Source organism: Mytilus edulis, chromosome 4, assembly GCF_963676685.1.
Source record: "Mytilus edulis chromosome 4, xbMytEdul2.2, whole genome shotgun sequence".
Classification (NCBI taxonomy): Eukaryota; Metazoa; Mollusca; class Bivalvia; order Mytilida; family Mytilidae; genus Mytilus; species Mytilus edulis.
Genome location: NC_092347.1, coordinates 84191334 through 84215755, shown reverse-complemented (window position 1 = coordinate 84215755; position 24422 = coordinate 84191334). Strand labels below are relative to the sequence as shown.

The following is a 24422-nucleotide window of genomic DNA, read 5'->3' as shown; positions in this document are numbered from 1 at the left end:
CTGTTTATATCTCGTAGCTAGTGCAATTATGTGTTGCTACCAAATACAATAAAAAAAACATTCAGATATGTATTTGTATATTGCACAAAAAAATACATTAGAGACCGTTAACAGTCCAGTAGTCAGCACTTCGGTGTTGACATGAATATCAATTATATGATCATTTTTTATAAATTTCCTGTTGACAACACTTTTAATTTTTCGAAAAACTAAGGATTTCTTATCCCAGGAAATGATTACCTTATTCGTATTTAGCACAACTTTTAGGAATTTCGGGTCCTGATTGCTCTTCAACTTTGTACTCGTTTGGCTTTATAACTATTTTATTCTGAGCGTCACTGATGAGTCTCACGTAGACGAAACGTACGTCTGGCGTATCAAATTATAGTCCTGGTACCTTTGATAACTATTAACAGAAATTTTAGAAATTCTTAAGTAACAAAACAGTGATTTCAATTTTATCTATAGAGACTGAATTAAGAGCTTCAGTCTTTGCCTTCGTCGAATTCTCGCACAGTAGCTTTAAAAAACCATAAATAGCCAAAAACTTTTGTTGCACAAGTACACTACCGATAAAGATTTATCTTTTCTCTTGAAAACCACACACTTGTACAAATTGAGAGACATGGCTATCACCACTGTCTCAGGTTAGGGGGAGACATTGAGTGTTCTTATTGGTTTTTCGTAAATAGTTTTATTATTATTTGACATGTTCACCATAGTTGATATCAAAACCGAAACCGATACCAAACCAAAATTAACAGCGATGTAAATAGTAAAAATTAATTATGTTTATTAACTCAACTTTTTTACACCATTATTTTGTTTTAAAATGTGAATACACTAGATGGAGGATTTCTTCAATTCATCAATTCACATCTATCTATGGATGGAATTGTGGAAAGTTAAATTGAATCATTATTCAATACACTATGTAAGTAACATACAATTTCAGATGTTGGTACAATTTGATTATGATTTACAACAATCATGAAGCAGGTTTTGTCGTAGGAAAAGAGCTGCACATAGTTCTACAATAGGTGCAATATCGTTCCGACTATTTCTATAAAAAGAACCTATTATATTATAAATGTTTTATGGAATGTTCTACATGAACGAATCTTTTATTGATAAATTTGCATTAATCGCCGATTATTGCATTTTGATTGATAACTGCTTTACAGTTTCTGGTGTTATAGAATATGATGTTCTGATGGATATATTTGGTATCACCAAGTAAGTAAAAATCACTAGAAAACGGTAATATATGGTATGGACCGATCGCATCCATCAATCTGTAAGTCATCGCGTTTTTGTTATGACCAAAGAACTCAGATTTGGTGTTTCTGATGTCAAATCACCCTAAATAGATCTTCATCTATGTGTTGGTGGCTGTGCCACAGGATTTTGTATGCGTCTAGTGTAGGTTGGAGCCACAGGCTCTGATACCACCGCTGGCTAGCCTGCTTTTGCAGGTGAAGGGAAAGCCGAGTGAGTAAGTTTTTTGTCCAGTACATAGCCTCTACACTATTCAAAACTTCTACTATGCCTCCTCGCGACAGCACACAGTAACTAGGGTCTAGTGTCCTAGGCATATTTGTAGAGGATCTCGGAGCAGCAAGGGCCTCAGAGATGCAGTGTGTAGGCCCACCGGCGTGTGGACATGCCCTTACACTCATCAATCTTGCCCCAGCTATGGAAAAATAGCCGGATAGATTAGAGTCGTAAGCCAAGAAAGGCAACCCATCTAGGTGAAGAAACAACTCCAAAATCAAACCGGTTAGATAAGGCTCGTAAGTCATGGCAGACAGCTTATCTAGAGGAAGGATACCTTGAGAACAAAATTCCTGGCCCTCCAGGTTGGGGGTTGAGCGCAAACCCAACTATCTCGCCTTGTAAAAAAGTTCACAGTTACAGAAACATTGACGAACAGAAATATTTTTACCGACTCTTTCTCCATTTTCATTCATTTGACCGACTCTTCAACAACAAGAGACATGACGGAAACGGAAACGAAGCTACAAAGCCGATTAACATTCTGACACCTAAGTCAACCTCCATACTTGGGACCTTGAATGTAAGAACCATGTACCAAAGTGGCAAAGCATCAATCATAGCCAATGAAATGAAAAAGTACAACATAAAAATACTAGGGTTGAGCGAGACTCGATGGATTTCAACTGGTAAGACAATGCTTTCTACTGGTGAGACTATTTTATATTCTGGACATCAAGAGGATGGTAGTCCACATACAGAAGGAGTTGCCATGATGATGTCAAAGGAAGCCAATTGGGCACTTATATCTTGGGAACCTATAAGTTCAAAAATAATAACAGCAACATTTCGAACAAAGCATAAGCGAATAAGAGCAAACTTTATACAGTGCTATGCACCAACAAATATTGCCGATGAAAATGACAAGGACAATTTTTATAACACCTTAAATGGAATTCTAAACCAGCGAAAAGACAAAGATCTAATGGGCGATTTCAATGCCAAAATAGGAAACAACAATATGGGATATAAGCAATCAATGGGAAATCATGGACTTGGTCAAATGAATGAAAATGGAGAAAGATTTGCAGAATTATGTGCCAACAATACATTTGTCATTGGAGGGAGTATTTTTCCACACAAACGCATCCACAAGGCAACATTGGTATCACCAGACCATGTCACAGAAAACCAAATTGACAATTTCTGCATAAACAACAAATTTAGGAGATCGCTCCAAGATGTTTGTGTAAAGAGGGGAGCAGATGCTGCATCAGACCATCACCTCCTGATTGGAAAAATAAGAATGAAACTAAGGAAAGTATACACCATGAAAAACTCATCAAGGGTGAAATACAATGTCAACTTCTTGAAAGAAAAAAACAGAGAAAGAACAGTTCAACATAACACTTTCAAACAAATTCCAGCTGCTAAAAGAACTTGATAACATCGAAGACCGGTGGATTCAGATAAAAGAGGTAATAAACAGCACATGTGAAGAAACTCTTGGTAGAAAAACACACACCCAAAAAGAATGGATTACACTAGCCACTCTCAGGAAAGTTAATGAGAGAAAACAGAAAAATATACAAATTGAATAGAAGCAAAACTAGAAAATCAAGAGCTGATGCTCAAACTGACGACAACAAAAACCCCAAGGAAGTTAAACAGTGTGTAAGAAAAGATAAAAGTGCATACATTGAAAATCTTGCCTCACAAGCTGAGGAAGCTGCAAACATGAGAAACATGAAAGATCTGTATGATACCACCAAAGAACTTGCTGGCGAATTTAGACAAACCGGTCAACAAGTTAAAGACAAAAATGGGAAGGTCTTTACCACTATTGAAGAACAGATTGCTAGATGGGCCGAATACTTCAAAGAACTTCTGAATAAACAACCTCCAGCTAAAACACCAGTTATCAACAAAGCAGATGAAGAGCTTCATATAAACCTTAACCTACCAACAAAAGTAGAAATTAAACAAGCTGTAAAATTGTAGAAGTCAGGAAAGGCAGCAGGTTCGGAAAACATTCCACCAGAAGTCCTTAAGGCCAGCCCAGACGTATCAGCTAACCTCTTACATAAACTATTCCGTGATATATGGCAGCAAGAAGAAATGCCTCAAGAATGAAATGAGGGCCACCTAATAAAACTACCAAAGAAAGGCAACCTTAAAGAATGCAAAAATTACAGAGGAATTGCATTACTATCAGTGGCAGCAAAGGTACTGAATAGAATTCTCCTTATACGACTTCTTAAGGCTATAGACGAAAAACTCCGTGAACAGCAAGCAAGATTTAGGAAAGACCGATCATGCATAGACCAGATAGCCACACTACGCATAATAACTGAACAGTCCTTAGAGTGGAACACCTCGTTACTGATTAACTTCGTAGACTTTGAAAAGGCATTCGACAGCTTGGACAGAGAAACCCTTTGGAACATCATGGCACACTATGGAATACCACAACCTTTCATAAACATCATCAGAAACTCATATGACAACATGAAATACAGAGTTATACATGAAGGCAAGTTCAGCGAGAGTTTTGATGTTTAAACTGGAGTAAAACAATGCTGCATGCTTTCACCTTTTCTTTTCCTCTTGGCAATAGACTACATCATGAAAGAAGCAACTGAAGGGAAAAGAAATGGAATCCAATGGACTATGTGGCAACAACTAGAAAACTTGGACTTTGCAGATGATATAGCCCTTATATCCAGTACATAACATCAAATGCAAGAAAAAACAACCCTTCTCTCTTCAACATCTATAAAGCTTGGACTCAAACCAAATGAAGAAAAAACAAAAGTAATGAAGATCAATACCAAAAGTAAACAATAAAGATGAACAACACCAACATAGAAGAACTAGAGGAGTTTACCTATCTAGGAAGCATTGTCAATATAGAAGGAGGCACAGACGCTGATGTAAAAGAAAGAATCATCAAAGCCAGAGTCATCTTTAACATTCTATGGAAAGTATGGAATAAAGGCAACAGTAGTATACCGCTGTTCAAAACTCATAAATCCATGGACAAAAAACAAAATCGGGGTAACAAACTAAAACCGAGGGAAACGCATTAAATATTAGAGGAGAACAACGACATAATACCGAAACGTAACACACACAGAAACGGACCAAGCATCAGACAAAACACCACGAGAATAACAAATATAACATGAAAACCAAATACATGAATTTGGGATAGACAAGAACATCTCAAGAAGCACAAAAATGAAAATTTTCAATTCCTACGTTAAATCAGTGCTCTTGTATGGATCAGAGACATGGAGAACAACAAAACCAATGTTGTCTAGACTCCAAAGGATCATCAACTACTGCCTAAGGAGAATCATCAACATCAGATGGTTCGATAAAGTAAGAAATGAAGACCTATTGAAAGAGCTGGACAAGAACCCATTGACATCCAAATCAAGAAAAGAAAATGGATATGGTTAGGCCACACACTGCGAAAACCAGCAAGCAGCATTACAGGGCAGGCACGTAAGTGGAACCCTCAAGGAAAAAGAAAAGGAGGACGACCAAGAAACACCTGGCGTAGGAACACAGAATCGGAAATAAAGCAGCAAGGACACAACTGGAACACACTAGAAAAGCTTGCCCAAAATCGAGTTAGAAGGAGGGAGTTCGTCAATGGCCTATGCTCCCCGGAGTAGACAAGGGCCTAAGTAAGTAAGTAGATCTCCATACTGAAGTTTAAGCCATGTCATCATTGATACAAAAGATTGATGAAGAATTTGTCAAGTTTCATTGAATGCTTTATGAACTAAAAGAACAATCAATAATCTAAGCCATTTGTTAAAATGAAGGGTATCATCTTAACCAAATCAAAACCGTTAAAAGTTCATAGTGCCAGATAATAAGTACCGCTTCTTTATGCACCTGTCTTATTCTGCTTAGCGCTCTCATTAGTATACAATATACTTCATTTAAACTATCTACTGTTTCACTGATAATTCTGAAGTTGAAATCATGTCTTATACTGGAATATGACAATTGTTATCCATTCGTTTGATGTGTTTGAGCTTTTGATTTTGCCATTTGATTATAGGTCTTTCCGTTTGGAATTTTCTATTGAGTTCAGTATTTCTGTGATTTAACTTATACATTGCTGGTAAATAAGATTTCCTTAATATGGGTATCAACTTCCATCTGTTAGTAATCGAAACCTACCTCATGATTAATGTACATCATAAATAAATTTGTATCTACATCTTAATTGTATAGTACTTGCATTAGTGTTCCAAATACTCGTTGAATTTATTTTTGCTGTTTTCAAATGTCAAACAATATAATGGAGTAAAAGAGTTGAGATTATTTGACATTATAAACATTCACCATTTACTTCGAATTCACTCCTATTTTTGGTTTCCGTATCGGTTTCGGTTTCGTTTTCCGTGTCGATATCGCGGTAAGGTGAACATGTGTATTAAGGCCGTTGGTTTTTGTATAGCCAACTATACGGTATAGTTGTTTCTCATTGTTGAATGTTACACGTTGCCTATACTTGTTTTATATCACTTAATTTTATTTCTGGTGGAAAGTTGTCTCAATGGCTCATTTTCTCAATTATATATATATATTAACAATAACCGAATATGATAATATTTCTGATACAATATAATAATAATAATTATTCATTTTATTAAAGTGGCACATACTTGTCTACAGATTTTTTTTACAGATTATATCATATACATTTCACAATAATAAAATAAGACAAATACCCAGCCTAAATAGGCCTATGAGACACTATATATACAAATATATATCTATAAAACAAATACAAATTGAAAAACATATAAAATGTCAAAAAAAATTTAAATTATCCGGATTTTTCACATCATAATTTTTTTTTTAAATAAGTAGTTAAAAAGACCATAAATTTTAAAAATAGAAAAGACAAAATTAAGTATGACGTTAAAAAAAATAAAAATAAATGATATAGGATAAAAAGAATATATTTTAAAGAGGTTATATATAGAGATTGCGAAGAATAAAATGAAGTAATCTTGTTGCTTTCTTAAAAACCTCTCAGTAAAATAGTAAATAAATCGAACATGAATAAAATGAATTAAAAAAATAAATAAATAAAATGTAACTTTGACTTTTACGGATATATACAATCAAGAGTGTAGATTGCTTTTCAGTGCGCGACGTCTACTTATCATATTATGCACCAAGATAGATAACTCGTATTGTAATTCTGCATGATGAATTAAAAATACAAATTGATAAAAAATCTGACTTTGTACAAAAAGAATAATTTATGACCACAGCTCTGTGAAACAAATTAACCCTTAAGTCACTGTAAATGTCACAATTAATCAAAAAGTGTATCTCATCTTCTACATCATTATTACAAAATGGACAAATTCTTTTATCTAACGGTATTGGCGGGTTTCGTATAACGACCCGTCTCGACAGACAAAGGTCAAGTTTCACATCTAAGTTTACATAAATTACTTCGTAAACGGCGTTGCATTGCGTTTATCACATAGTGTTCAGGTTTAAAGTCCTTCTTGTAACGTCTATATAGCGTCAACTTGTTTCCATTCACATACGAATTATCATTCCAAAGTTTGGTAAACCACAACTGTTCATCTAGTATTCGTAATTTACTTTTAATCACTTTAAAACATAGTTCTTTGCTAATTCCGGGCTGCATTAAGTGTTCTATAGACATGTTGCAAAATAACTTAATCATATTAAAGGTCCAGGATCTACGTTTTCGTTTCGACCATAAATGTATCTTATAGAAAGTACGAGAATTATCTGAATTTTCAAGTTTATAAAAGAATCCGAAAACTTCCAGTCTTTGTTTAGCATGACATGACAGTCATCCTAAATCACCCTGTACTGTAGTAATGCTAGTCAGTTTAGTAACTCCAATGAATATTTTACTAGCCCTGATTTGAACGTTATTAATGAGTCTATGTTCAGTTAGTCCCCATATCGACGCACCATATAACAATATTGGTTGTACCAAACTTTCATACAGTTTTGTGAACACTTGAGACGTCCTGCCACCATAAGCGTAAAATTTCACAGTCAAACAGCTCAACTATCGGCTGGCAGATTTAAAGAGTTCTTTAACGGCTTTATTTCATGTTACATGTTCACTGAACCAAATACCTAAATATCTGTATGAATCTACATATGCTAAACTATGACTTCCACAGAAAAAAATGAAAGTAGAACGTTCAACAGAGCTAGGCCTAAAATGTATGACATTTGATTTACTACAATTAATACTTTATCTCCATATATGGCACCATGCATTAACACAATCAAGCATACATTGTAAACTCGCCTTACTTGGACCTGGTAAAACGATATCGTCTGCATATAGTAAGATGTTTACATTTATACTATCAATTTCAATACCCTTATTTAAAGACTTAATTTCTGTAGTTAAATCATTAATATACAGAGCAAAAAGTACATTCAGAAAAATGAATAATACTGATAACAATCAACTTGAAGCTGTTCAGCAAATTAAACTAATATAAACCGTTATAAATATTTCGGAGAAAATTATAAACATTGAATGTTATGTGTTAAATTTACTTTCTTCTGCAGATCGAAGTTCAGTTCCCAAACAAAATAAAACAGGTAAGTTTGAATAATATGGAAAGTCTGATTTGAATAGTATATACCAGATCATCTTTGGCATCAAAATATTGTTAAAGTGACAGTTCAACAATTTTGGTCTGGCATGTGACGTAATTCGCAGTTTTTTATACATATCTGTGGTGATTAACATTCGGCGGCGGCGGCGTTAACTTTTTAAATAAAAGCTTACTAGTATTAGGAGAACTATATTTGGCATATGTGTTCATCTCAATCTGGCAGGTTTCGTCTCACCTTGACCTTATTTTTGTGGTCGTTGGTCAATGTTAAGTTTTTTGTGTTTTGATCTGTTTTTTAAATGAAGTAAGCAGTAGGTCAACTAAATGTAGTGTATGGAAAGATTGTAAGGGGTACATGTTTGTCCGGAAGCTATCACCTGCTCATGTCTTCTTTTTTTTCTTTGTACATTAGTCGATTCTTTTATGCCTGTTTTTTTTTCATATACTACAAGCAGTAGGTTAGCTATAGTTTGTGTTTGGAATTGTTGTAAGCGGTACATGTCTATCTGGCAGGTAGCATTCTATCTTAAACTCGTTTTCATGGTTCATTGATTAATATTAGTTTTTGTGTTTTGGTATTTTTTCGAAAAACTTTAAGCAATCGGACTACATCATGTGGTGTATTGAATGATTGTAAAATTGAAAAAGTAAGGTGCACATGTCCGTCTGGAAGGTTAATTCTTACCTTAACCACATTTTCATGGTTCATTGGTCACTGTAAAATTGCATGTTTCGGTCTCTTTTTAATTATCATAAGCAATTTGTCGACTGTATTTGATTTACGATTTACAAGTTTCCATCGATTTACGAGTTTTGAACAGCGGTATACTTCTGTTGCCTTTATTTGATGTATGGAATAAATATATGGCGTACATGTCTCCAAAATAGGATTTATCTGACTGTGACCTCATTGTCATGGATCATTAAAAAGTTTTAATTAAATGTATACTTGTATTAAAACCTTTTATCTTTTTTACTTTAAAAATGCCCTGTACCAAGTCAGGAATATGGTCATTGTTATATTATAGTTCGTTTCTGTGTGTATTACATTATAACGTTGTGTCGTTTGTTTTCTCTTATTTTTTAGTGTAAATTCATATTGCGATAAGACGTGTCACGGTACTTGTCTATCCCAAATTCATGTATTTGGTTTTGATGTTATATATTTTATTCTCGTGGGATTTTGTCTATGTGTGTTACATTTGAGTGTTATGTCGTTGTTCTCCTCTTATATTTAATGCGTTTCCCTCGGTTTTAGTTTGTTATCCTGATTTTGTTTTTTGTCCATGGATTTATGAGTTTTGAACAGCGGTATACTACTGTTGCCTTTATTTACAATAAAACAGAATCTTCAATTAAATATAAAAGTCAATTGTCTAAATATTTTAATATTTCAAGAGGGGTAAAACAAGGGGATTTATTGAGTCAAACATTATTTAACCTTTTTATTAATGATGTAATCAAAGAGTTAGATAAAAGAAATTCAGATCCTGTTTCATTAGTTTCTTCAAATATTAACTCTCTTCTATTTGCAGATGATTTTCTTTTAATATCTGAAACTGAAGAGGGATTACAAAAAAGTTTAAACAATTTACGTGCTTTTTGTGATAATTGGCAATTAAGTGTAAATGTTAATAAAACTAAAACTATGATTTTAAAGCAAAACTGTTCCGAAACAGCTAGCTCATTTGCTACATACAAAGATATTCCAATATCAGACACAAATGAGTTTAAATTTTTAGGAATGTTGATTAAAAATAATGGAAATCTTACGCACAGGACTATAGATCTAACAAAAAAAGCTAAAAAAAAGTTCTCTTTGCGATGAAGTCATATACTAGTCCATTGAATAATATAGCAGTTAAAGTTGCAAATAATCTCTTTGATTCATTAGTTAAACCTTTAGCTTTATATAATTCAGAAGTTACATTTTTAGACTCCTATATAACATATTTTAGAGCCAAAAAAAGAGGAAATAACTCTGGTAAAACAGTTGGACCCTTTTTATTTCATTGATTTCAATGATGTGGTAATTTTTATAAATTTCCTGTTCACAAAACTTTGAATTTTTCGAAAAACTAAAGATTTTCTTATTCCAGGCATATATTACCTTAACCGTATTTGACACAACTTTTTGGATTTTTGGATCCTCAATGCTCTTCAACTTTGTAACTGTTTGGCTTTATAAATATTTTGATATGAGCGTCACTGATGAATTTTATGTAGACGAAACGCGGGTCTGGCCACTAAATTATAATCCTGGTACCTTTGATAGCTACATGTCTATCTGACAGGAATCATTCTATCTTAAACTCGTTTTAATGGTTCATTGACTTTGAAAAAGATTTTCAACATAAAATCTATGGTGAGTAAAGCAAGCAACACATTTCATCGGCGTGTTACTTTGATTTTGTTTGAGCTTGTTCAGAGTTTGTTGAAATGATTTAGAATTTCGTTATAACATATATATATCGATTTTCGTACTTTTTTAATTTAGCTAAACACTTGGTAACCTGTGTGAAAACCTAATAAACAATATAAAACCTAACTTATCTATGACAAGACTGTGTATCATCGGTATTCAGATTTCTAGTTTCGTCAAACCTCTTTCGGAATATATTTGTGGCTGGAATGTTAATTACAATTTTTGTTTTACTTTGAAGGCAAACAAGAAGAAATAGTTGGTTACGATCTTGCTGAAACGCCTAACTGTTACTCAAGCGAATATGATCTCCCTCAGGAGGTCATAATCAATTAAGGTTTACTTCGTGTCAATTGATTGTTGTATAATTTGTGTATTGTACATACATGTATATAATTCTATATATAACATAAAAGAAGGAGGTGTTTAGATATAGTTTAAATCGTATAGTAACTAGTTTGTTTTACTGTTACATCTCATTCACAGCTGTTAAAAGTTTTTGTTTAATTTGTAAAATAAATACAGGTTTTTTTTTACGTATCGGTGGTGAAATATTCAAAAGCTTTCCGTCCTAGTGTCAGCATTCTTGATGACTGCTGTTAACTAAGTGTTGGTTTTTTTTAATGAATTTGTTAAACAATTTCAAAGATGTAAATATAAATATTGAAGCTGCTGGATTGACTACTAATATTTGCAATGCATGTGCAGCATAAAACTGCGATTCAAGACTAGTATAAAATATAAATACCAAATTAACACCAAAGATGATACCGTTTTGAATGGTTGATATAACTTACCATGCGACAGATCAATAAAAGAAGTATTGTTCCTTTAATGTCCGTTTGGAATGTTAATTCATTAAAGAAAAATAAAAGTTCTTATAAATGAAAACTTTTATGAATTCCATATAACTCGATTGTTACATGATTCGCCTGTGACATCATGTCAGTGTCTCGATAATGATATAGACTATAACGTGTTGGCTAATTTTATGATTACTGTACTTAAATAAACATTTTAACTATAAGGGTCTCACGATTATAGTTTCTATAAAAAAAAATATTCATGATTGTGTATATAGTTACCAAAAAAAAGTGTTGTATGGATAGAAGTTGTTTTCAAACTCATACTTTGGTCAAACGTATAGGATTATGAACTCTTTCCATATAACCAAACAATAACTATTTTGTGTTATGTATTAATATAAAGTTATTCAACTTTATTGTTCTTCTTACGTTTGGCATAGTATATCATGAACACACATATGTTAACAAATATAGTTAATTGATTTCCTGTTCTTAGATGAGGCGTTTCAAGTTCAGCATACTAAATTGGTATACAACAAGCGGTTATATGTCAATGTTTAAAATTCATATAATGGAAGTTAGTCTTTACCCTTATCTCAAAATTCTTAGATCTTAACAAAGGAGAAATAAAGTTACGCAACTGAACAAAAGTTATGTATTAACACAAACAAAAACCTCATAAGAATAGTTTTTCTGTTGTCACGCCAATTATTTTCCTTTCACAAAACAAATCTTTTTCTTATAATAAAAACATGCATTACTTACATTGTAAGTTTAATGTAATAAATAAAAGCAACAGTAGTATGACGCTGTTCAAAAGTCATAAATCGATTGAGAGTAATCAAATCCAGGTCATAAAATAAAACCGAGGGAAACACATCAACTATAAGAGGAAAACAACGAAACAACAGAAACACTGAAGTGCAACAAAAACATACACAAATGCAACTAACATAGAATCCAACAACTAGATAACAACTTTATATTCCTGACTTTGTACAGGACATGTGAAGAAACTATGGGGGTTAAACATGGTGTTGTGTCTAGCCAAACATCGCGCGTAATGACAATGTTTAAAAATAACACTAAAATGACAACATTTATACATGACAGGAATACAGTACAAATAAATGCAAAAACACTCAGAACAGAAAAATACATAAACAAACAATATAATACTACATTTCTACCACAAAATAACAACGAAAACCTAAAATGCATTCACGACAATACACAAAAACAGTCACCAATTCACAAATAAAATTGAGAAAGGAAATGGGGAATGTGTCAAAGCGACAACAACCCGACCATAGAACAGACAACAGCGAAGGCCACCAATGGGTCTTCAATGTAGCGAGAAACTCCCGTACACGTAGGCGTCCTTCAGCTGGTCCCTTAAAAAATATGTATACTAGTACAGTGATAATGGACGTCATACTAAACTCCGAATTATACACAAGAAACTAAAATTAAAAATCATACAAGACTAAAGCATACACTTAGCATTATCTTTTTCTTGTACATATGAGTGCAGACACGTAGTGTTTTATTTTGGACGGTTAATAAAATCAGAAAAGGAATAAAACTCACAATCTAATTAAAATTAAATCTCTCACTCGCTCATTTTTCATGCTTGGTCGCTACGTGAGCGAGTGAGAGATTTAATTTTAACTAGATTGAAAAACTCATAGCTATAAACTAATAACAACAAATACTAATATCTTCGAATATCCAACTAACACTGAAAACTTTTTTCAAATGAATTTCTATACGATTGCGAAAAAGATCTCTGAAGCGGGAGGATTTAGTAGAAATAAGAAATTAATTTTTATGTCTACTGTTTTGTTGGTATGCTCAATCGATCCTTATTTACTCTTATAAGATCACTATTCACCAGAGACCAAATAATGTATATCTTGTTGCTACTTATTTTACTAACATACTTTCTTCTGTATCACTCTGACCTTATTCTATTAATTAGTATGTCGTACTGTGGAATCATTTCTGGTCTCGGAACGATTGTTTATCTTTTCCTCTATTATGATTGCAGTTCTATAAGCAAACTTGCGTCCCATTTCTAAATTTCTACTATGTGTTTTTCATCGTTCACAGTTGATTTAGATGAATAACCTTAGAACGAATGTATCTAGACAGTCTCGGATGTCAACTACATACATTTCTTTCTTGAATGTCTTTTCTTTCACATATGTACCCAATATTTTAAAAGTGCCTATTGTTATCTGCTCATCTTTTCTATTCAGGATGGTCATGAGTAAAACACACAGTACATCATAACACATAAACAACTGACATCCGACTCATCTGGACTAAAAGTCCAAACATGCAAACAATGATAAACAACAAAAAACAACACATGGTAAAGATAGCTTGAATTGGTATTTGTACACAATTTAGAATGATTCTGTAATCTACTGATTAACATAAATACTTAGTAAGTAAAATAACCCATCCTTCTTAGTTATTTTAACCAAAAAGCATGCTAATATTTTTCTGGTTATAAATATTATTTTCTTTTGGATGGCGGTTTTCCCCATTTTAAGGAGAAAAATAGTAATTCTCCATAAATGTATTTCAGTTGTTTCCTGTAATTAATTAATACTTCAGCTTTATCATGTACATCTTTTGTATATTCATTTTATTAAATTTACTGTTTGCAAAAGTATAAATTACTCTAAATTATAGGGATTTTCTGGTAACTTAACAGAAAACCCTTGCCGTTTTTGGCACAACCTTTTTGATCTTTTGGTCCTCGATGCTGTTCAACTTTGTACTCGTTTCGGCTTTCAAACTTTTGTATCTGTGCGTCACACATAGGTCTTGTGTGGACAAAATACACTTCTGGCGTATTAAAATTTTGAACTTGTTGCCTTTTGTTGGCTGTTGTTCGTGTGATTCTTTGTCAATTGTGTTCTCCTATTTATTTATATTGTAGTCCTGTGTTGTCATTTTGATGTTATATTTCACATGGCCATAAAAGTGCGAGGTTTGGCATGCCACAAAACCAGGTTCAACCCACCATTTTTTCCTTTAAAAATGCCCTGTACCAAGTCAGGAATATGGTCATTGTTATATTATAGTTAGTTTCTGTGTGTATTACATTATAACGTTGTGTCGTTTGTTTTCTCTTATTTTTGAGTGTAAATTCACATTGCGATAAGACGTGTCACGATACTTGTCTATCCCAAATTCATGTATTTGTTTTGATGTTATATATATATGTTATATTTGTTATTCTCGTGGGATTTTGTCTATGTGTGTTACATTTTAGTGTTATGTCGTTGTTCTCCTCTTATATTTAATGCGTTTCCCTCGGTTTTAGTTTGTTATCCCGATTTTGTTTTTTTGTCCATGGATTTATGAGTTTTGAACAGCGGTATACTACTGTTGCCTTTATCCATATAGTTACGTCTGCAGTCTTTGCCTCTTACAATTCCGACCAATCGTATAATGTTTACATCATAAATAACAGTAACAAAACACTGAATTGAAAATAATGAAATGATCCTCTCATTGTAATACCACACTAGATTTCATGGTTCACTGAACATAGAAAAGGATAGTGCGAGAGGGGCATACGTTTACTATGGACACATTCTTGATGGTAATGCTATAAATCTTTTTTTTTCTGTATACAAGTCAACAGTCTTACAAAAAATACAAATCTTTCTTCAAATCTTGCAGACAGTGACCAGACAGTGAACCGAAACTGACGAAAATTATCCGTTAGAAAACTTTCAGCTTATTCGGGATTATCAGGTACTGTCGGAACGTAATCCTATCACAGTTCGCTCTACCGCATTGCAAACGGCTTTGTCTGGTTTCAGTCGAACTGTGTTCTGTAATTGTCCGGACTCTGACGTGGGTATTATTGGCGAAATTCATATTAAATAACGGGACTATTCCGGAACGGTTTCGACAAAGACGGTTCGCATTCGACAAGATATAGATGCAATATGTACTCAATCGACAGAAAAACCGCAATGAAAAATTTCTCCACGTCATTCCCGTTTCACAGAGCACCGTCCAGAAAACACAGAATATTGTTAGGATTTTAATCCGATACAGCAACATAGTCACCATTTTAATTCGACTTGACAACATCGGCTTAGGTTCCCCGAATGTTGCGGGACACACCTAACTGTCAGGGTACTTGGCCGAACTATCCGGACCATTCCAGACCCGTAGAAATCTGTTAAGACCTTAAACGACTGCGTTAAGAGAATGATAGGACATTCCAGATAAGTGAGGATAGTAATCCGACTTTTTCACTGTCGTGTCTAATTACTGTCTGATCTCAAACGGGAGCAATACTCGGTAATGTGTGAACGCCGCATTAACCCTATTTTATTTCATAACATTCAATCACCCAAAGGATACTTTGCGATTTTTCATGTTAGTTGGTGCATTTCATTCTTTCGGTTATTGGAACATTGCTGTTAGTTATTATTTTTCATTGGCAACTAGTATTTTAACCATTTTTTCTTGACAATAAGTTTCTCCTTAAGTTGATTTAGAACTAAAAAGATGTTGAATAATTGCCAAGGAAACAACTATCCACCAAAGATCAAAGTAAATTGATGTCAGCAAGTAAACTCAACCGTACAACCTTCCAAAATGAGGAAAACCATACCGTATAGTCTGCTTTAAAGGCAATTTATTTCAGAAAACTAACGGCTTAGTTTATAACATACTTGTTTCAGACTTTTCTCTTGGAATTACATTATAAAAGAGAGGACAAAAAATACCATAGGTACATTTATACTCATAGATCGGAAACAAACCGACAACACCATGGCTAAAAGAACAAAAGACAAACAGACAAACAATAGTTAACAAAACACAACATATCAATACTAAATAAGGCAACAGTTTGAAAATCATGAATCGATTGAGAGAAAAACAAATCCGGATTACAAACTAAAACTGAAGTAAACACATCAACTACAAGAGGAAAACAACGAAACAACAGAAAATTGAAGTGCAACAAAAACCAAAACAACAATACAACACACACAGAAACGAACTATATAATACCTGCCTTGTTACCAATCAACATTAAAACTTGGGGTCATTTCAGATGCTCAAGAAGGGCAGGCAGATTCGGTTCCTAATTTAGCAACCGTCGTGTTGCTCACGTTAGTACAAATCCGGTACATAGTCTAATTCGGTACGTCACTTTCGTGAAAAGGGAACGGGATTATAGTTACAACATTAGTAACATATCCGATATAAGTTATCCATCTTTTATATAAGCTTTGGATTTCAAATATTTTGGCCACGAGCATCACTGAAGAGACATGTATTGTCGAAATGCGCATGTGGTGCAAGAAAATTGGTACCGTTAATTTTATTACTACCACTGGGTCGATGCCTCTGCTGGTGGACTATTAGTCCCCGAGGGTATCACCAGCCCAGTAGCCAGTACTTCGGTACTGGCATGAACATACGGATTTTTTGTGTTATTAAAATTTGCTGTTACAAAATATTAGAAATTATTATAAATTAAGGAATGTATCTCCCTCATGCAAAGCTCTGATTCCTTTCACATATTTGGCTATACTTTTTGGACCTTTTGGATTATAGCTCTTCATCTTTTATATAAACTTTGGATTTCAAATATTTTGGCCACGAGCATCACTGAAGAGACATGTATTGTCGAAATGCGCATCTGGTGCAAGAAAATTGGTACCGTTAATTTTAGTATCCCATAGTCCTTTTTATGATATTTCTTTTGGGTAAGTGTTTTGGTGTCTTTTATTGTAAAACAAATAATCAAGAAAAATATAGTTTCTAATGGATCCAAAGACTACACTAGAATTATTTTTTTTTACATTAAGTTGACTTAACAATATCAGAAAGAACACGTCATGGTATAAATAATTTATATTTAATTCAGAAGACAAATTGTTATCCGACAACTGGTTTGGTAACGCTGCATATATGTTTCCACTGACAATGTTTAATAAAGTCTGCGTATTTACTTTTCACATCTAAATATTGACATGTATCACTTCCGCATTTAGGAATAACCATTGGCTTCCCATTAACAAACATTTTCAACATGTAATTTTCTGGACCGGACCCACCACAGTTGTAGAGAATAAATGCAATATGGGCACCAAATGTTGTTGTCTTTGCTTGGTAAAATACCCTGTTTTTCATCTCAGCATAATTGTCTGCTCGTAAAGCTTTATGATCATTGAAAAGTCCAAGTGCTGCATAGAATGAATCCATTGTGGTCGAACGTCCAAATCGTAAATCGCCAAGAAGATAACTAATAAAAAAAGTTATTTACTTATATTTTTATTGAGAAAGTAGGAAAATAAATTGCTTTGACTTCAATATAAATATTTGTTCAAACTATTTAAAGTCAATTAATTATTTTGAAAACTCATACTTCTAGTATTAATATAAAATTTAAGAGAAGTGGTATGATTGCCAATGTGACAACCATCCACAAGAGTTCGCGTGAAGTAGAGGTAAGCTATTATATGCAATAAGACTGACATCAATAATAAGAAAAACCTATACTATAATTTCGGCTTTAAAAGGACCCAGATGAAAATGTGAAACAATATTCAAACCAGAAAAAAAACGGCCTGCTTTGTAACAAAACAATTTACGATAAAAAAAATTAACCTAAATATAACAGACACGAATCTACGACAACCACTGAACTACCACATGATCCTGACATGGGACTGGCACCTAAAAAATGTAGCGCTGTTAAACATGTTTGAGAGCGTTAAACCCTTCCCCATGAATGGGAGAGTGGTGTATCAACACAACATAAGAACAAACTGTAAAAATCTGTTGCAATTGACTTAATCTGTAAGATCGTTGCGATGAACAAAGAATAATACACGCACTGCACAGAAATAAGATAAGTCACAGTTTAAAACTGAAAGCTAGTTTAAAGTCAATAACAACTATCAAATAAATCATATAGGTTATTCATACTTTAAACTTAAGTTATCATAATGAATTTCAAGATTATTGCAAAGATGCTTTTACAATTTGAATCAGTAGAAAGTAGAATATTCCATGATAAATGTGAACATAATGATATTAATACCTTTGATTTGCATCGAACATTTTTATAGCGTTGTCTAATGAGGCAAATACATCCTCCCACATCGGACAAGATATCTTAGGAGTCAGAGGATGGCCAATAGATATAGTGTAGTAGTCCTGTAAATAAAAGCATAAATCTTTTACATGTTTTATAAATCGTCAATTTATATAAGTTTTTCTTGTTTATATTTCATGCACTTTTTGAATAAATATTGTTTAAACTAAATCGTCAAAAACGTTTACCGATTTATAACTATTTACCGATATATCATTTCCTTTTTTAAAATGTGTACGTGATCAAATAACAATCCGAATTTAATTTTCAATAGAATTAATTTAATATATTCCATCATCTGCTTGGTGTATAAAAAAGTTACAATGTTATTCAGTTTAAAACAACTTGCTTTAATTCCGCTTATTTAAATTGTGTTTAAAAAAAAATTGTTTTTTTTAAGAAAAGAGCTTCTCAGAGTTTTTGAATAGAATTGGCAACTTGCATCAAGATCACTTTCGAAGTTAATAATCTCTATATCACCGGGAGTCAGAATATCACACCATGCCGTGTTGTTTCTTACAGCCAATCCAGTGGAACACAGCAAATATATCTCCTTCAGGTCATCTGTAATAATAATATTTAGAATATATGTATTGAAAACAGAAGATACAAACTTGAAAGGATCTAATCTAGCGGTACGAAAAACGTATACGAAAACTAACGAAATTATTATTGAAAGCTACATATACATTTGACCGAAACACATTGCAATTTCAGTTAATTTTGGAGGATTGCAAAATCATATTTCATTATAATATGATCATCTATTTGTAGAACTGTTTTTGCTAATATTTTTTTTGGTTTTAAAAGTTTTTTCCTTTATCGATCGACCAAAAATGCCTAATAACCATCATTAAAGGAAAATAACTCATAAGAAGAGTTGACTGACAATTTTGGACGTCTTGAAATATGATAGACATTGTCCTTCTGGTCGATTTTGTTTTGGTTTTTTTGGGGTTTTTATCTTTCTATTGCAGTTTTTAAGATAACTGGCAAAACCCTAAATTAGTTTAAATAATCAGTTAAGGACAAAAACTCATATAAGGAGTGACAATTTGGGCCATATGGTAACTTATATGTAGACATTTTCTTGTTGATCATTTTGCTTTTATAAAAAAGTTTTTAAGATCATAAACAAAAACGCCAGAAAAATGAAGAAACAATATCGATGTCATTAAAGGGCAATAACTCAATCAAGAACTCGTCTGATACGATCCATTTTTCTTATTTATAGATATTCTCTTAATGATCCGTTTTGCAATTTTCAAGAAAATAAAACTGATCTTATTATTCGGTAACCTGTACAGTGATATTGTATTTTCAAATAACAATATGTGTAGCAGACAACAAAAAGTGCATATTTATTTGTATTTAATTGCTGGCAGAATAATTACTAATTTGAAAGTACAAAAAAATACTTATTTATTACATATAAAAATCCGAAGAAGGGGCAAATGGACAAACAATGTGCAACGGACAGTCGAGTGGCATATATATATGTAAGCGATATGTACGTCGCAGGGACAAAAGCAGGACCCACTTTCGTACACGTATTTCTTAACCTGTAAACCTACCAATACTGAGTGTTGTGTTCATCCCAAGTCTGTTTGTTACATTTTTCAAAACACCCTGGAACAGTGAACCATTTTGAAACAAGTGCAGCTGCATCAAGTTTGTTATATTGTTTCGCACACCCACATCATACTGAGGACAATTTTTGAAAAAGCCTATTACTGGATCGTTTATTATCGGTGTTATGTCAGATAAACTTGATCCAGTTACCCTTTTTGTAAATCCTTTATAAAATTCAGAAGCGCTTGTTCTTGTTCTTTTCTTTGTCATCCCAGCAAGTTTAATTGTACTCGGGGAAATTTTCCCTTGAAATAAATCAAATAATCCATTTCCATACATATCCCCTAAATGATGCATTTCGACTCGACCGAGGTCTTCGATATGTCCACTATCTTTTGGTGGATAATCCTGCCATGTCTTCAGGAATGGAAATTGAGAACCATCAGAATGAGCAAGGATTTTATTTCTGAGTTCTTCAAAATAATTAAAATCGTCACCGCCTGGAAAACGGGCGGCATGTCTACCGACATAATTGAACTGAACTGCTGTACAGGATTTTCCATTTGAATTGATCGTCATTAATTCATTCTGATCGAACGACTGGTTTGGAAATCGCCAGAGGTATGATACTTTGTGGCCAAACAAATTAGGAGGTAATCCAAACATAATGCTTCCTGTTGTGCCTTGGATAACAGACATGATAATAATCAGCCATTTAAATGCCATGTCTGTTCTCTGAAAAGAAATATAGTTGATGTTTAATCTGTTCTAGTTCTTTTCCGTCTTAATCAAATGAACAGTCGTGTTCGTCATCGAAATGCTTATTTTTATTCACCAATATTGCAAAGAATTAATCGAAAAATATAATAAGAACGACATCGCAAACTGGTATGCCCCAAAATGTCAACCATTTTATTCGATAGGAATTATACAATTCATATAAGGCAAATGAAGATAGTAAATATACATAATTACGGTCAATATGATACATGGTGACTGTACGATCAATATGTTACATAGTGACTGTACGATCAATATGTTACATGGTGACTGTACGATCAATATGTTACATGATTACTGTGCGATCGACATGTTAAATGGTGACTGTACGATTAATATGTTACATGGTGACTGTACGATTAATATGTTACATGGTGACTGTGCGATTGACATGTTACATGGTGACTGTACGATCAAAATGTTACATAGTGACTGTACGATCAATATGTTACATGATGACTGTACGATCATCAATATGTTACATGGTGATTGTACGATGAATTTGTTACATGATTACTGTAAGGTCGACATGTTAAATGGAGACTGTACGATTAATATATTACATGGTGACTGTACGATTAATATGTTACATGGTGACTGTGCGATCGACATGTTACATGGTGACTGTACGATTAATATGTTGTACATGGTGACTGTATGATCAATATGTTACATGGTGATTGTGTGATCAATGTGTTACATGGTGACTGTACAATCATCAATTTGTTACATGGTGACTTTACGATCAATATGTTACATGGTGACTGTACGATCAATTTGTTACATGGTGACTGTACGACCAATATGTTACATGGTGACTGTATGATTGACATGTTACATGGGGACTGCACGATCAATATGTTTACTGACCAAGTGACATAAAAAAGTAAAATAACAGAAATACTGAACTCCGTGGAAAATTCAAAACAGAAAATCCGTATTACAAAAGGCAAAATCAAAAGCTCAAACACATCAAAGGAATGGATAACAATTGCCATGCATACTCCTCACTTGGTACAATCAGTACTTTCCTTGGACTAATGCATTAAATATTTGTCCCAGTTCTGTCGTTCTTTCTGGGATATTATATATTAAGATTTACTTAGTATAGAAGTCCAAGGTTCTTTCTTTTTTTATTTTGTACAAGTGTTATTTTATGTCCACTGTAATTATTTTTGTCATATTAACGTTTTGGTTATCGTCTGTTAAAGTCATTAAGTCAAATAGCTATCCTGCTATAAGAGATTAACATAGCATGTTCTCCAAGGTCACGTAGTAAATACTTTTATTTGATTTATATGTTTTATTTTTGTAAACAAAGAGTTGGAGAATATTTGGAGATTATTTGGGTCAGTTGGAGAATATTTGGAGATTATTTAGGTCAGTTGGAGAATATTTGGAGATTATTTAGGTCAGTTGGAGAATATTTGGAGATCATAGGTATATATAAGAGCCCTCTGTTTTTAGTGTTTAGAGAGAATTGAAGGCAAGACATTTAAGAACAATACAATGTGAAAAGTTAATATTTAAAAAGGATTTTTTGTTATTCTAGGCAAAACATTTTTAGATACATCTTAGCAGATTACTGATAGCTTTGGAATTATTATTATTTCTTTATATGTTTGTCCGCAAAGTATTGGACGCTGTTGCGTGGTTCCGCTCAGTATTGGACACTGATGCGTGGTTTTATCCCGACAGTATTGGACGCTGTTGCGTGGTTCCGCTCAGTATTGGACACTGATGCGTGGTTTTGTCCGCACAGTATTGGACGCTGTTGCGTGGTTCCGCTCAGTATTGGACACTGATGCGTGGTTTTGTCCGCACAGTATTGGACGCTGTTGCGTGGTTCCGCTCAGTATTGGACACTGATGCGTGGTTTTGTCCGCACAGTATTGGACGCTGTTGCGTGGTTCCGCTCAGTATTGGACACTGATGCGTTGTTTTGTCCGCACAGTATTGGACGCTGTTGCGTGGTTCCGCTCAGTATTGGACACTGATGCGTGGTTTTGTCCGCACAGTATTGGACACTGTTGCGTGGTTTTGTCCGCATAGTATTGGACACTATGCGCGGTTTTTGTGTGTGCACAGTATTGGACACTGTTGCCGAATTTATACAGAGTGCCGTTTATGATACCGTGTGAAAGTAATGTGCTAATGAATATTTGAACTATACATTTTGTAAACTGTATATATAATGTAAATAGTGTCCTGGAATGGAATTTTAATAAAGAGATTAGTGAATTTACTTGTATATTTCTTTGACAACAAGACTACAGATTATTGGATTATTTTGTTCTTGAATTTTCTGTGATTTCAAAAAGTTTAATGTAACTCGACCGCCATGGCAATTTTAAGAAATAACCATTTCCTCTCTTTACACATTCTAAAACGTTATTAACTATATTCTTTAAAACTGTATTGTAATGGGAAACTTTTATTTTCCATTTCTAGGATATTTTTTAATGGAATTTGAAAATCCCTGTCAGGTGAGGTCAGATTAACCACACGCTTCTCTTTCGTTAACCAACTGTTTGTAAAAATATACCTTTGGGGGTACTTTTAGTAATTCGGAAGTTTCATAAAGAAGACTATTGATAATTATTTGTGTATTAAGTGTTAGTCTCATGCTGAGTTCACACGTAATTCAAATTCGATTCGCATTAACTAATTCGAATTAGTTTAATTCGCATTCGAAACGTTTTACGTCAATTATAATTCGAATTACAATGCGCGTCAAATTCGTTTAACTGTCCGAACGACGTTAACTTTTAGTTCGTATTAACAAAAACGTATTTCTAATTCGAATTAACCAATTCGAATCAACTCGAATTAAAAAAGAGAGTGTGTGAACGGGTTTAGCGAATTCGATTCGCATTCGATTCGAATTCAATTTGAATTAAATGTCCGTGTGAACGAGGTATTAGTAAGAATCATGCAACTTGAAATGTTTTAAAACATATAAAAATATAAAATTATAAAGTCTGAACTTGAATTCAGAAACAATTCCATTTTTTTCTGAAGGGTACTTACAGTTCTACAGCAGTGTTGTTTGTACACTGGACGATAATAAATAAAGTGCTGAAGAAATGTTATCAAAAGGTTGATAATTTTCAGTTTCTTCAAGGACATATGCCCAAAATACTGACCGATATTAGTTCCAAGGCATACTTTAGTCTCTATACATCACGAACGTAACCTTATTTTGGAAAATGTTATATAAACTTTTACTTAAATTTAGAAATGTATGAATATCTCCGTTCTTCTTATCTCATTTTATACACATTCCAATTTGATATGAATTTAATGACAAATATATTGATTTATTCCATATTCCAATTTGTGATCCTTTTTTTGCCTGCGGTCGCAGAAGCTAAAAACATGTCTGGAAACCGCTCGACTGTCTGTCCGAAAGACTGTGCGAGGAAAATGGTGTCTTCTTTGAAAAAATGATTTAATGTGTATTATGCAGCTTGATCATGTTGATGTTGCGTTGTAACGAGTGAGCAATGTTTTACATCCGCCGTGTAGTCACTTCCTGT

At 33.4% G+C, this 24422-nt stretch overlaps 2 protein-coding genes across 2 annotated transcripts in view; one reads left to right on the top strand and one right to left on the bottom strand.

The window, feature by feature from the left end:
• LOC139520786 (leucine-rich repeat-containing protein 15-like) overlaps window positions 1-11797 on the top strand; it is a 67665-nt gene extending 55868 nt beyond the window's left edge. Inside the window, exons 21-22 of the mRNA XM_071313729.1 lie at window positions 8104-8136; window positions 10817-11797. Of these exons, the coding sequence (XP_071169830.1) occupies window positions 8104-8136; window positions 10817-10911 (128 nt within the window). The 3' untranslated portion in view covers window positions 10912-11797. The remainder of the gene's footprint in view (window positions 1-8103; window positions 8137-10816) is intronic.
• A 5470-nt stretch (window positions 11798-17267) lies between these two features.
• On the bottom strand, window positions 17268-24011 carry LOC139520785 (multiple inositol polyphosphate phosphatase 1-like). Its single transcript, XM_071313728.1, has 5 exons — window positions 23914-24011; window positions 20106-20838; window positions 18974-19095; window positions 18478-18593; window positions 17268-17676 (listed from the first exon to the last, which is right to left on the bottom strand). The coding sequence occupies exons 2-5, from the start codon at window positions 20827-20829 to the stop codon at window positions 17310-17312; spliced, it is 1329 nt and encodes a 442-aa protein (XP_071169829.1). The 5' UTR covers window positions 20830-20838; window positions 23914-24011; the 3' UTR covers window positions 17268-17309.
• Window positions 24012-24422: the final 411 nt, after the last annotated feature.

Excerpts from the sequence above, each read along its gene's own strand:
- LOC139520785 (XM_071313728.1), bottom strand. The coding sequence starts at position 20,829 with ATGGCATTTAAATGGCTGATTATTATCATGTCTGTTATCCAAGGCACA. Across the intron at positions 18,594-18,973 it reads ACTTCGAAAGTGATCTTGAT|GACTACTACACTATATCTAT; the intron begins GCAAGTTGCCAA and ends TTTTATTTACAG. Across the intron at positions 17,677-18,477 it reads ATGTTCGATGCAAATCAAAG|TTATCTTCTTGGCGATTTAC; the intron begins GTATTAATATCA and ends TTTTTTTATTAG.